Source organism: Anneissia japonica, unplaced genomic scaffold (genome assembly GCF_011630105.1).
Source record: "Anneissia japonica isolate Jap-2015-1 unplaced genomic scaffold, ASM1163010v1 scaffold15990_len104339_cov111, whole genome shotgun sequence".
NCBI classification, from domain to species: Eukaryota; Metazoa; Echinodermata; class Crinoidea; order Comatulida; family Comatulidae; genus Anneissia; species Anneissia japonica.
This window is the reverse complement of record NW_022741002.1, coordinates 1-13,762: the sequence shown is the minus strand read 5'-3', so window position 1 is coordinate 13,762 and position 13,762 is coordinate 1. Positions and strand designations below refer to the sequence as shown.

At 33.6% G+C, this 13,762-nt stretch overlaps 1 protein-coding gene across 1 annotated transcript; it reads left to right on the top strand.

Moving 5' to 3' along the window:
- Nucleotides 1-1,279: 1,279 nt before the first annotated feature.
- On the top strand, nt 1,280-13,758 carry LOC117118454 (pre-mRNA-processing factor 19-like; the record flags this gene model as incomplete). Its single annotated transcript, XM_033263047.1, has 8 exons — nt 1,280-1,298; nt 6,905-7,054; nt 8,366-8,584; nt 10,184-10,320; nt 10,694-10,810; nt 11,389-11,574; nt 12,741-12,966; nt 13,651-13,758. Coding segments are annotated over exons 1-8 (1,162 nt in total), but the record flags the coding sequence as incomplete, so codon positions are not given.
- Nucleotides 13,759-13,762: the final 4 nt, after the last annotated feature.

Sequence of the window (13,762 nt, the reverse complement as noted above, 5' to 3'; positions counted from 1 at the left end):
AAAAGTTGAAAGACAAAGGCAAATCGAAATCAGGCATGCGCAGTTGTGTCCACGCGTCATTAGGTCGTCGTAGAACTGGCCGCGTCTTCTCTTTCGTAAGCTCCCTACTTAATACTCTTTGATACAACTAAAGAGGGCAGAAATATAAATCCATGCAATAAAATCAATTACAACTACTATAAATAATATTGAAAATTTTGAAAATTATATTATTGTACGATGATGGTACCTTAGTTATTCTTTGTTTCAGAGAAATCAGATTTATATTAATCTGAGATGGATTGCAAATAAATAAATGCTGATGGATTTTGCCAGTACAGTGTAATAATTTTCAATGCTACTGTATATTAAAAGAAAAAACATATTATCTTGTGTATGGTAATCATTTATTTATTTAAGGTTTCTTTATTCAGGATAGAAAGATTAGTGACTAGCACTGCTTCCCAACTTCCAAGGAATGAATGTAGAAAAATGATAACTTCAACAACAGTTACGTGTTTTATGAATTAGAATACATTATGTATCACTAATTCATAAACGGTAACGGTCGTTGAGCTCAGCTTTTGCTAGACTAGTGAGTGAGAGGTATAGCTAGTCTAGGTCCTTGATAGGCCTCTCTAGGCCTGTCACGAATGTAGAGAATTCTTCCTCATCAGAAACATATTTTTTTGCTATCAGATGATCCGGCCATCTTTCTTAATAATATGCAGGGAAAAAAAATCCAATGCATAAAAACAAACAAAAGTATAATTATGAAATGTAAGCCTACACACTCACTGCCCGTGTGTCTGTCTTAAAAAACTCATTTCCTGATGTCAGATTTTGGCCGATATTTATTATGTTGTTTTATAGATATTTAACTACCATATCAGCTAAAAAACCTTTTGTTGCAATTTTGTCCACTCAAAATCGTAGATTGCCCTGACTATAATACCGGTACTTCTTTTGGCACGACGAACGGGCTTTCGTAAATTTCTGGGTTTTCCAGACAATAAAAGTTATCTTGAATCTTAAATCTTGCAGTCGGTAATTTAATATTCGAGCAATTTGTTAAACTATTCTGCCAACCTTCATTTCCACACACGTGTGTGTGTGTGTGTTTTTTTTTTTCCTCCGCCGCCGCGCTCGTCCTCACGAGATCCTGGCTACAAAGATAATAAACATTTAAGTTCTTTGATCCTGTTAGTCTACACACAAAAGTGGACGATACAACTGCTTCAGATCTAGGCTATATTTCGGCATCTAGGAAGAGAAGGGTGGGATTAATCAATCTCAAAATATGGCTCTTGTTTGCTCCAGTAAGAACTATTTTTTAGAATTTCGTGTTTTTTCCCTGCAAGCCGTCTGACAGTCAATAAATTAAGCTTTGCTAAGGCTAGCCTAGGCCTAGTCCTATTCTTAGTAGTAGCCTAGGCTAGGCGAATGTTCCGCTAGGCCTAGCCTAGGTGTGAATTCTGAATTCCTAGGTGTAGCTAGGCCTTCTAAGCCCGAGGCCTAGGCTAGCCTAGTCTAAGGGGTGACAGACGATCGGATCCGGCCCAACTAGTGTGGAGGATCGGGCCCATGCCAAAAAGATAGTGTCCATTTTCTCAACCGACGATGATCGGTCCCATTTATTCTGTTATATTACCCTATATAATACAGATCATTTCGGTTGCGCCTCACTTCGGTCGAGGTTTGTTTTCAACAAATATATGGAGCACCAATGGAGTTGCGAAAACACCAAATTTAATATAACTAGGCCTGTTTGTCATTCATTGTAAGTTCGTCAATCGGTTTATCATACCTTTTTTTATTTATGTTTTGTTGTCTTTCTACTAAGGCCATGTAAAAAAAAATAATTGGTTAGCATCCTTTTGGTATCAAATTTCATAGTTTGGTAGGAAGGGAGATTTTTTTTTCTCGAACATGAAAAACCAGCGTAGGAAGGAAAATTAGCAAAACAAAGAAGAGGAAAACAACAGAGGGCAAAATTGGATACAAGAAATCATCTATAGCAAGCAGATAAACTTTGCCTATAAGTAACAGTCATATTGAAATCCCTATATATATGAAGTTTTAAAACATGCAACATTGTATATGTTTACAGAACTGATGATATCGATAATAGGTTTATAAAGCATTCCATCCTAAGTGGCGAGTGTAATTGCTGTTGGATGCGAAATTAAAAATAGAAATAACAAAAGCAAAATAAGAAGATTGAAGTTTGTCATAGTCGTATAATAATTCATTATTGTCCATTCATAAACAGAAACGTTTTTGAACTGGCATTTTGTACAATTGATTACTATTTGTGATTGTTTATTCAACAACTATACTAGAGAGTATGTAAATACAGTACAATACTCAATAGTGAATACTGTTAATAAGTTTGACTAGTATCATGTGCTATGTTTATGCTGAGAAACACTTTGACTTCTAGTTGGACCAGCTGTTTAAAAACATCAAGTCACTGGGTCAAACTCGCTAGTCATAAGGTTTGCTGTTCATAAGGTTCATTATTCATAAGGTTCGTTATTCATAACATTAGCTTACCCTATACCATAGGGTCGCTATTCATAATAAAGAAAAGGGTTCGCTATTCATAAAAAATAAGGACCGCTATTCATAAGGTTCGCTAGTCATAATCAAGAAAAGGGGTCACTAGTTATCATTTAGTAAAAGGACCACAAGGTATAAGGTTCGCTAGTCATAATCAAGAAAAAGGGTCTGCTACTCATAATATAAATAAAGGGCCATTATTTATAAGGTTTGCTAGTCATAATATAAAAAAAGAGGTTTGCTATTTATAATAAAAAAAAGAGGTTCGCTATTCATAATAAAAAAAAAGAGGTTTGCTATTTATAATAAAAAAAGAGATTCGCTATTCATAAAAAAGGAGTTCGCTATTCATAATAAAAAAAAAAGGGGTCGCTATTCATAATAAAAAAAAAAAGATTCACTAGTTTGTAAATCAATAAAAAAAAAAAGGTCAATAAAAAGGTTTTAGTCATAATAAAACAGAAAATTATAGTTTGAAAACAGAAATGGTTTACTAGTCATTAAAAAAGAGTGTAAAGCTATTTTATAATCCTGCATTTCGTCAATTTCAATTCCACATTACCCCTCTCCTGTGCACTCCACCTGGCACAATTTTCCCCATAAAACCACCACCTTCATTATTGTCATTCCCTGAGTTCTTCCCCTAACCAAGTCACTCCCGTCAAGTCGCCTCCCCTAGCAAAGTCGCCCCCTAACCAAGTCGCCCCCGTGACTAATATTGAATATTATTATTAACTAACCTTTGTAACCGTTACTTAGAACTTATTTAGGCCTAGGAGAGAGCTATGACGTCCGATTCGGCCGTGCACTTGTTCGGCCGTAAGATATTCAATGCCCAAATAAGGGTTATTGTATAGAACGCTGAGTAGCGTACATGTAATCAATGCGTGAATTAGATATCACGGTGCAATGTTGGCCGCAGGTACGTTAGGGGATATACTGTACAGGGAAATCATCTGTAATAAAATCGAATTTCTGGAATAAAGAGTATAGGCCTAAATAAAAATGTATTGTTTGTTTTTACTTCTACTTAGAAGAACACAATACTGTTTAAATATGTAATTTAGTACATTATTGTTAAGATTGATTGTTTTACGGAGTAGTTTTAATAGCATAATTTTTAGTTAAGAAGTGTTTTACATTGTTTTATCCTGCAAATATTCCAAATTAAAAATTTATTGCTTGGAAGAAATTTAATTTAACTATAGCTGTAACTTTTCAAGAAAGTTGATTTGTATCTTGGAATAAAGTATAATATAATTAATTAATCCTGCATTATAATTATATATGTACTATTAAACAAGCGTACCTATTGCAAGACAATTATACGTTCTAGATAAAAGTGATTCTTTGGTTTGATTATCAATATATAAATTTGTTTGTTTCAAATAGATAAACTGAAATATGTTATGAATCTTAAAACATTATTATTAACTCACACAAACCTAATAAAATCCACTGTTCGTTTGTTTGTTTCAAATAGATAAAACAAAATATATGTTAAAACATTTATTTACTTACACAAACCTAATAAAATTCACTGATTTTTTTCGCAAACTCATCGCAGTAATAATGCCATTGAATTGCTTAAAATCACATTAATTTGCAGCATAAAGACCTGATAATACAATTATCCACATAGAATTGCATATAATGTACATTCGTTTGTTTTAAATAGATAAAACGAAATAGGCTTATATGCCATCTAAATCATTAATTATTATACTTACATGGGACTTACACAAACTTAATAAAATCCACTGTTGTTTTGGCAAACTAATGGCAGCATAATAATGCCCGGATTTCCTTAAAACCATTACCATAATTATTTGGCAACATAGAAGACCTAACAAAAACACGAAATAATGGATACTGTAGCACCAATAGATTAACCACACACACATACGTAAAGCATGCATAGCTTTGCGCCTACTTGGCGTTCCATACAAATATATATCGGCCGAACCGGTCCTACACCACCGGCCTAGCTAGCTCTCTCCTAGGCCTAGATAAGTTCTAAATAAGTTTCAATAATAAAGAAGAAAGAAAAACAGGAAACGGAGTAGACTTTAGAACAATATTTTATTAGAACATGAATATTTCGACCTGACCTCAGGTCCTCTTCAGCATGACTGATTAATATTAGGACAAAGTTGGAACAATACAATACAATAATACGGTATCTAATAGGCGATTGGTCAGACTTAATCATGATGACTTAATTATAATAACAAAAGGTATCATCGGGCCTACAAACAAGTTGATATAAACAAAAGTGAAATAATTATGATGAATAAACAGCAGGTGGCTGTAAGGCAACAAAGGATTAAGGAAATAAATTAATGAGTAAAAAGACAATAATAAAAGGCAAGAAAATATATATCTCTGTAATGATGAAAGATTCATTATAGATCACAATGAACATAATTAAAGAATAAGTGTATACATTATAATATAATGTGATGATATAGAGGACATGATAATTACTGTTTATGTATATATATTAATTCAAATATTTTACGTGTTGTTTAAATATAGACTTTATTTTTAAATTTTATATATTTATATACTTACATTTTAAAAGCTTCGGATATTAAAAAAAATCCGTTTGTTGACTTACTATTATTTAAAGAGTTATTTAAAAAAGTATTACAATTAAATTTGTACTAGCGTTGGGGCTCCTTTAAAAATAAAAAAAATTATAGATAGCGGACCTCTTTTTATTGTGACTAGCGAACCTCTTTTTCTATGACTAGCAACATATTTTATTTATTATGACAAGCGAACCTTTTTTTTTTATTATGAATAGCGAACCTTTCTTTTATATTATGAATAACGAACCTCTTTTTTTTATTATTATGAATTTCTAACCATAATATAATGTATATATTATATATTTAAATATACCTAAGGATAGGTCTGAATATTGGTTTTCTCTACTAAAGTGTTTCTAAAGTCCGTATACAAACTGATAAACAATATTGGAGACATGGGGATAATGATATATAATCACCCTTCTTTATTTATTGCCGACTGTTTATTGTTTTACATTAGATCTGGTATTTGCCAACTTTTGTAATTTAATATTTTCATTTATAAAAAGACCAAAACCACCGCCAGTTTTTTCCAACCTATTTCTATGAAATAATTTATAACCGTGTAAAAAAGATTTAGCCAGGTTTCAGAAATACCAATTGCTGTGTATTTATGATTTAATGAGTCAATATAATGCACCAAATTGTCTTGGTGTTTAGTAATACTTCTAATATTCAAATGAAGTAGAGACAGTTCAACTTTGGTATTGATATCTGATGCATAGTTATGACTAAATTCAAATTGAATCACAGTAATTGCATTCATCCAACGTGTTTGACTTTTTTATTAAACTGTTACCGTACTTAAATAATCGCTGTTATCATCAAATCTGCTAGTTGATTCAGTATCAGCAATGGGATTAACGTGTAGGTTAGATGGGACATGCACGCCTTCATCTAAATTATTAGATGGTAGAGAAGTCATTATTTAAGTCACTAACTGTATTTGAGGCACCGGCGTATTCAGTATCTATAACGTACATACATAAAATATCCAAAAGAAGATTATCAAATGATTTATAACATTCACCATGTACAAAAAATTGAGAAAAGATGCAATAAAATACTTAGTAAAAAACTTAAAGTAAGGCATAATAATAATGACATTAATAATAAAATAGGATAATAGACGCACAAATAATATAGGGCTTAGTAGGTCGCTGGTTGATCTCCGACCAATAAAAGAAAACTGGATTTACATTTATATATTTACAGGCAAATAAGTGTTGGTCAGTCCTTCACAGAATTTGGTCATGCTGTTATGACAGCGTAGAAAAGCAATGGCTAGGCATAAGTTGCCAAGCAATTAAGTGAGTTAATGTAATTGCAAGGTAATGTTAAGGAATGTTAATCATTGGTAAATACAAATGGTTGGCTGTTCTTTCTCCACTTGCCTGCAAAGAATTTTAGTTTTGTTCCTTGACTGTATAGTGGATGATACCTCAAAAACCAGCTAAAATTTACCCATTAAATCGCTTGGAAAATAGGTGCGCAGAACCGTAATTACCGTATAATACATTTTTTATGTAATAAAATTAGGTCAACAAATCCTTATTTTTGGCAAAGTCTGTGCGGAAATCAACCCTTATTTTGAGAAATGCGCGGACAGATTTCGAAATATGTTTCTTGATATATTTTTTTCTTGATATATTTTTTTGATATATTTCAGGTACTCACTGAGTACCTACAGTAAAAGTAAACAGGGCAATTTTATTAATAGGTATTCTATAATGAATCAATAGTGCATCAGAATTTTTTTGACATTTCAGTAAGTCATGAAGTTCCTGAGCATCCAGTGGTATCACCTGTTTCTAACAACATTTTTGAGAGACGTCTAATAGAAAAATTCATAGCTGAAAATGGAGTGGATCCTATTACTGGGGAGGTTCTCTCTGAAGATATGCTTGTTGATGTTAAAGGTACAAACATGGTTATCAGTTTTATGATTAAGCTCTGAAAGATTTTTTTTCATTTCATTTCTTTAGGCACGAGCACAAAGGATATGCCAATAAGTGAACCTAATCACTGTCCTACGTGGCATATCCATTTAACAACAGGGGACTTAATGGACCAGTACACCGGGGTAACCCCCTACTCTTCTCAAGCCAAATGCGTCCACTGGGCCTACGGTTTAAGGTCCTTATCCGAGAAGACATGTTCCACCACCGGAAATATTGGCGAGTGAGCCATTCGAACCAACGCCGATATTAGAGCTGAAGGTTACGGTGCCCCTGACTTAACCGCTCGGCCAATCAACTTGCCGATACAGTTCAATGCAAAATTTCTTTTACATTTCCTAGAATTATACATTACTGTATTTTGGTTTGCATTTGCAGTCTCTTCATACTGTAATTAAACCAAAACATATTAGGTGAATGTTCTTTTAAAGATATATTGTCCCTTGCTAATGTCAAAAAATCATAAAAAATTATTTTTAAATAAATAGCATACAAATTATTAAATTATGCATAAAAATTATTGAATTTAAAAAATGTGTACCCTGATTTTTAAACCAAAAAATTATAATAAAAATAATAAAACACTTCCAGTGACTGGAAGTGTTTCTATCATTTTTCACTTTAAACTGATGGGTAGACATTTTTTAAATACACTAATTTTTATGTTCAAGTTGATAACTTTTATGTTACTTCAAAATGGGCAAGTTAATTTAAAAAAATATTTTTATGATTTTTTTGGTATTTAGCAAGAGACAATACATCTTTAAATGATCCAAAATAGTTTAAGAAACGTGTTAGTTTAATCCAAAGTTTACAATTATTTATTCATATTGACATACTTAGAATCAAATAATGAACTATGGCTGATTCAAGGGAGCGGCGAACAGCTAGCCACCCATCACCCCTCTCCCCCATAATATTTTAAAATTTAAATAAATTGAGAACAAATGAAAATTATATTTAAAATTTAAGTTGGAGAGTGCCATTTCTAGTCATCTTAAGGTGCATAATCATAAATTTTCTTACCTCAGTCCCAAATTTGGTAGGAGCGGAGATGGTATAGACCACCTGGGCCCCTTCTATTTCAAATTCTTGGATCCGCCACTGAAGCTCAAAAGTTTTTCTGTAACAATATGATCTTTTATGTTGCATTTATACATGTTTGCCATTGTTCCTAGTATAATTAGAACTTCTAGTCTAGTCAACTAATTATACTCTATGTTTCCACTAACATGAAAAAATTTAACCAATTTTTGTGTTGTTGATCCACAGTGAGCCCCGTGGTGAAGCCACGCCCACCGACAGCCACCAGTATCCCTGCAATTCTCAAGCTACTTCAGGATGAATGGGATGCCTGCATGCTGCATAGCTTCACCCTCCGTCAACAGTTGCAGACAGCACGTCAAGAACTCTCCCATGCCCTCTATCAGCATGATGCTGCATGTCGTGTTATTGCTAGGCTGACTAAGGAGGTTACAGCAGCCCGTGAAGGTACACCAATTCTGGTATTCTGTTGGTACTGGATACCATGATTTTCCCCAAGATAATGTTATTCTGCTTATTTATATCAACATTAATAACCATTTTACTGGCATTTTAAATTGCCCGTTTTATCATTGTGACATGATTTTTTTTTAATTTTTTATAATTCATTTTTTTTAAATTTTAGTAATTGAACATTTTAACAAATCAAAATCATGTGTTTCTGCCATGTTAAATAGCTTATTGGCTGCCATCACTGTAGAGTAGGACCCATTTAATTCAGCTAATGCTATTATAAATTCCTAAACTTAAAGCAAGGCTCCATTGGAAACATTTTTTTGATATGTTATTCAACTGATTTACTTAAAACGCTGAAGGAGTGTTTGAGGAATAAATGGATTAATAAGCTCTACATTTTGAATATAGATATTGGAGGATGAATAGGGTGGTATGCCCTAAATAGTTGAAGCATTTGTGACTTTGCATATTTTTCTTGGTTTTGATTTCCCTTCTTTTTCTTTTGTTTTAACGAATATAACATAAATATTTTCATTCATTGAAACAGTTTTTGATCATCACACATTTTATTACATTATCATTTTTGGACCAAAGAAAAGCATGCAGCAAAACCAAAATTTATTATGATAATAATGAACAGTACCTAAAATAAACCCATTCTTTAGAGTTTTGTATTATTTTAATATCTTGATAAAACTAAAACTATCGGTTTCCACACGCAAGGTATGCTTGCTTGATGTGAAACTGTTTTAAGTCTACAAAGTAAGCATATAAGATCTATAATACAGTTCAGCAATCTGTAACAATAATATTATGCTATAATCGTAATCTTTCAGTAATGATAATGTTGATTTTCAGTTTTAAAATACATTTTTAAATTGTTTTTAAAGCCTGTTTTCCACTAGGCCAATTTATTCGTGAGAATCAAAATCGTCGGATCTGTTCCTGAGGTCTGATTGGTTGCACATTTTTCGCTTCCCAAAAAGTAGAAACAGTTCAACCTACTGATTTCGCTGCAGCGAAAAACTGCGATAGAAATATGAATGCGCATGCGCATGAACAGACGTTTAAGGATCTTAATTAAGAACCATAATTTTTAGCACACCTGTGTACCAAAGAATGTTGCACACTAATTATATTACTAATTATTATTGCCAAATAACTTATTGTAGCCATGTTAGTAGTAGTTTAGTTACAGCAACATTATCGATTAACAGAGCCCTTTATAAACCTTAATTTAATGCATTATTGTGCAAGTCAGGTTGCTGAGCTGTGAAGCTTAAGTGCTATAACGCAGACCCTTAAACCTGCGCTGTTTTGAGACCCTCCTAACTAATTCTTCAAGTGGTAGAACAATACCTTCTTGAGTAAGGACTATAAATCATACTAACTGTACCTTTTTGGAGTATCAATCAAACTTAACTGACCTATCAAAACAACGTTAAGAATACGCGCTTCTCCCACAAACACATATGTGTCCCACAAACGCAGATGTTTACGTGAGTTTACGCTATCATTATCGTTTAATCTTAGCAAAAACTTCCATTTGTCTTCAAAATTCATGTACAAGTTATCTCATTTCACTTACAGCACTTGCTACTCTGAAGCCCCAGGCTGCTCCAGGCATTGCCCCTATTGGGAGCATGGTCCCACCAAGTCAGCTGGCTGAGCCAATGGAGGCGGAGGAGGCAGGCATGATTGGCATGTCAGAAGAAGTCATTCAAAAGGTACTTTTATGATGCATGTTTAAAATTCTATTACCAACCAATTGCAAAAGAAATGAAAACAGATAAAATAAAATAATACTATTAAAACAATTTCAAATCATATGTGGTGTTTGTATTTAATATGTACAGTATTTGAAATTGTGTTGAATTTTGTATTGTGAATGTTATGCTAGGCCTTCGGGAGAGCAGTACTTTTTGATCCAGTTTTTATTATAACTAATGAAATATATGAATAAACTTATGGTCTTACAGTATAGCATATTTGGATGAAGGATTTATTATTCTACTTTACAATTGATTAAATGTTGTAGTATGGCATAGTATAATATTATCATAAACATAGTTAGTGATGTACATTTGTATTTATCTGTAGTTGCAAGACAAGGCCGCCTTGCTTACTGCAGAGCGTAAGAAGCGTGGTAAGAAGGTTCCAGAAGACCTAATGCCGGCTGAAGAGATCCGCAGTTTCCGTGTTCAATCTTCTCATCCAGTAAGTAATTTGTATCTAGGCTCCAAGCCTGCCACCCTTAATGATTTATGTTCTAGGTCACTGGTTTGTAGCAAATTTGTGCCTCCAAAAGAGAAGGATAATTTAAAACGAGACAACCAACAATGGTTTAAGCATAGTGGAATACCAATATATTTGAAACTTTATTAGGCTTACAAAAAAAATAGTCAATATTTTTAAAACAAATATTAAATATAACAAACATCTGCTAAATATGCAGCAAAATTTTTGTTTTGGTCTAGGTTCCCTATACAATAATAATAATATAAATTGTATTTATTGAGTCCCACCTGAGAACAACTTGCGATTTTTTTTCGTAATTGTTTTCAAACGCACTGAGTATTCAGTACATTTCCACGTCAAGTAGGGCAAAGTTACACCTATGCAATAATATAAAGGTTTCTTTATTCCTGTGAAGATAATAAACATTGAATTGAATACGATGGGCTCTTAACAGCTCATTCCCATATATTCATTTTATGTTAATGTATACTGGACTGTGCTTGCTTTTATTCTTAATATTTATAATAATAACATTTTAATTTTTTTTTTATTCATAGGGTCTTCATAGTGCAAGTAATCCTGGTATTTTGGCTTTGGACATCCAAGCTGCTAACACTAACAAGGTACTGACTGGTGGTGCTGATCGCAATGTGGTGGTCTTCAATAAGGAGACTGAGCAATTGGAGACCATACTTAAAGGACATACTAAGAAAGTTACCCATGTCATCTACCATCCCAACAAGGTAAATGGTTATGTTTGTTATAGTATTCTAATATCGTTATTATGATTTTTGGTTTTATATACTGTAACAATAACAACAGTCAGTATCAACATTATCTGTTACTGAAGAACTGTGTGAAACTATTCAAATATTTGAGGCTTGCAATAGCATGTAGCAATTGTAGGGAAACCAAGCTTTACTCAAAACTGTGGCAATAGTAAGATTCCAGTAAACAACCCATCATTTTAAAGCTTATAATGTGGAGAAGAATAAGAATGTAATAAAAAATTCAATAATTAATTTTTAGTTCCTATGCATGTAATGCAATAGGAACTATTGTAATCACTCTTCACTGTTTTTCCTGTGTGTAGCCTAGGGCCTAGATCGTGTACGTTCTTGATCATCGTGATGAAAACTTCGGGTGACAGACAATTGGGCCCAATTGGTGTGGACAATCAGGCCCAAGCTATTTTAAAATAAATTGTAGTCTAGTAGGCCACTGCCAGCTCTTCTACTCTCGATATCGTTCCAAACTACTGTAAAATGAAAATACTGTATACCTAGCTAGGCATAGGCCCTAGGCCTACACAATTTTTTCAAAGAAATTTGCTAAAAATATTACTGTAATTTGCCTATCAAATTATATTACCAATGTGGTCTAAAATCACTATTTCTAATCACTAAGACTCCCCCTGGATTTTTCAACCACCACACAAATTTGACACAACCATATTTTCTGCTTATGGCATTTATGATTACTTAATCAGAAAATATGGTTGGTTAAGTCATGTATCATGCATAGGAACGTTGACTCCTGCTAGGCTCTGGTTTGGTCTTGGGAGGTTGAGCATCATTTAATAATATTGTTGTTTTTGTTGTTGTTAAGGTTGTTATTATATAACATCATATAAATATGCATATAATTGAACACAATGTACTGTATATGGCCTTACAATGATAAAGATATCAATGATGAAATGAATGCAGATGGAATTAAGTAAATGCTGGTGGAAATTAAGAAGTCAAGTTTTTTGCTGTACCTTGTGTGATATCATTGTATGCTATGTATGTTTTATTTTTGTTAACAAGAAGTAAACAAGTTTACTCCAGCATTCCACCCATGAAATTACCCTTAGCATTCATTTATTTGTTGAGCAGTTTACGAATTAGCACTTGTATTACTTCAGGATATTGTGTTCTCATCCTCTCCTGATTCTACGATCCGGGTTTGGGCAGTTGCCAGTGGCACATGTGCCCAGACGATTCGGGCTCACGAAGGCGCAGTAACAGGGCTTAGTCTCCATGCTACTGGCGACTACATGCTGAGTTGCTCTGAGGATCGCCACTGGGCTTTCTCTGATATCAATGTTGGACGTGTCCTTACCAAGGTGTCTGATGACTCTATTGGTCATGGTAAGAATAATAATTTTTGTTTGTTTTATATACAACAAGGTCGATGTGTTTATGGATTTATTACCCTGGTCATTGTAGGAACTGCCAATGGAAGACTTGCTTAGCCCACTGGGGGAGTATTCTATAATATTGCTGCTAGTAATTTTATTTGCGTTCAAATCTGTCATACTCCTGGGTGGAGTAGAGTGTGGATAAAATACCATGGCAAAGGACACAATGAAATAGACAGCTTTAAATAGCCGAGCGGTTAAGTCAGGGGTGTCACAACCTATAGCCACAATATCAGCGGTGGTTCAAACAGCACGCTAGCCTATGGTTGTGGTGGAGCAAGTCTTCTCGGAAAAGAACTATAATCTGTAGGTCCAGTGTACACAATATGCACTATAAAGGTTGCAGTACAGCCTTCGAGTAGGTGGTTACCCCGGTATACTGGTCCGTCTCATAGCTCCTGTCATTTTGGGCCAAAGTTATAAATTATGAAGTTGACCCTCAATCAAAGAAGAAGAAACAAAATTTAAGTTCCTTAAGCTAACCTAACAGCTTCATAGAGTATACATTATATATTACATCTTATTTATCTAATTATGTATTTGACTTTTGTCTATTGTTTGTGTTGGTTTTTTGTTCTGATGTCACTTTATGTTGGGCTACCACAGCATTCATTTGTCTTCCTTTGTCTTGCAGCATTGACTTGTGCTCAGTTCCATCCTGATGGTCTAATCTTCGGAACCGGTACTGGTGACAGTGTCATCAAGATCTGGGATCTCAAGGAACGGACAAATGTGGCCAACTTTCC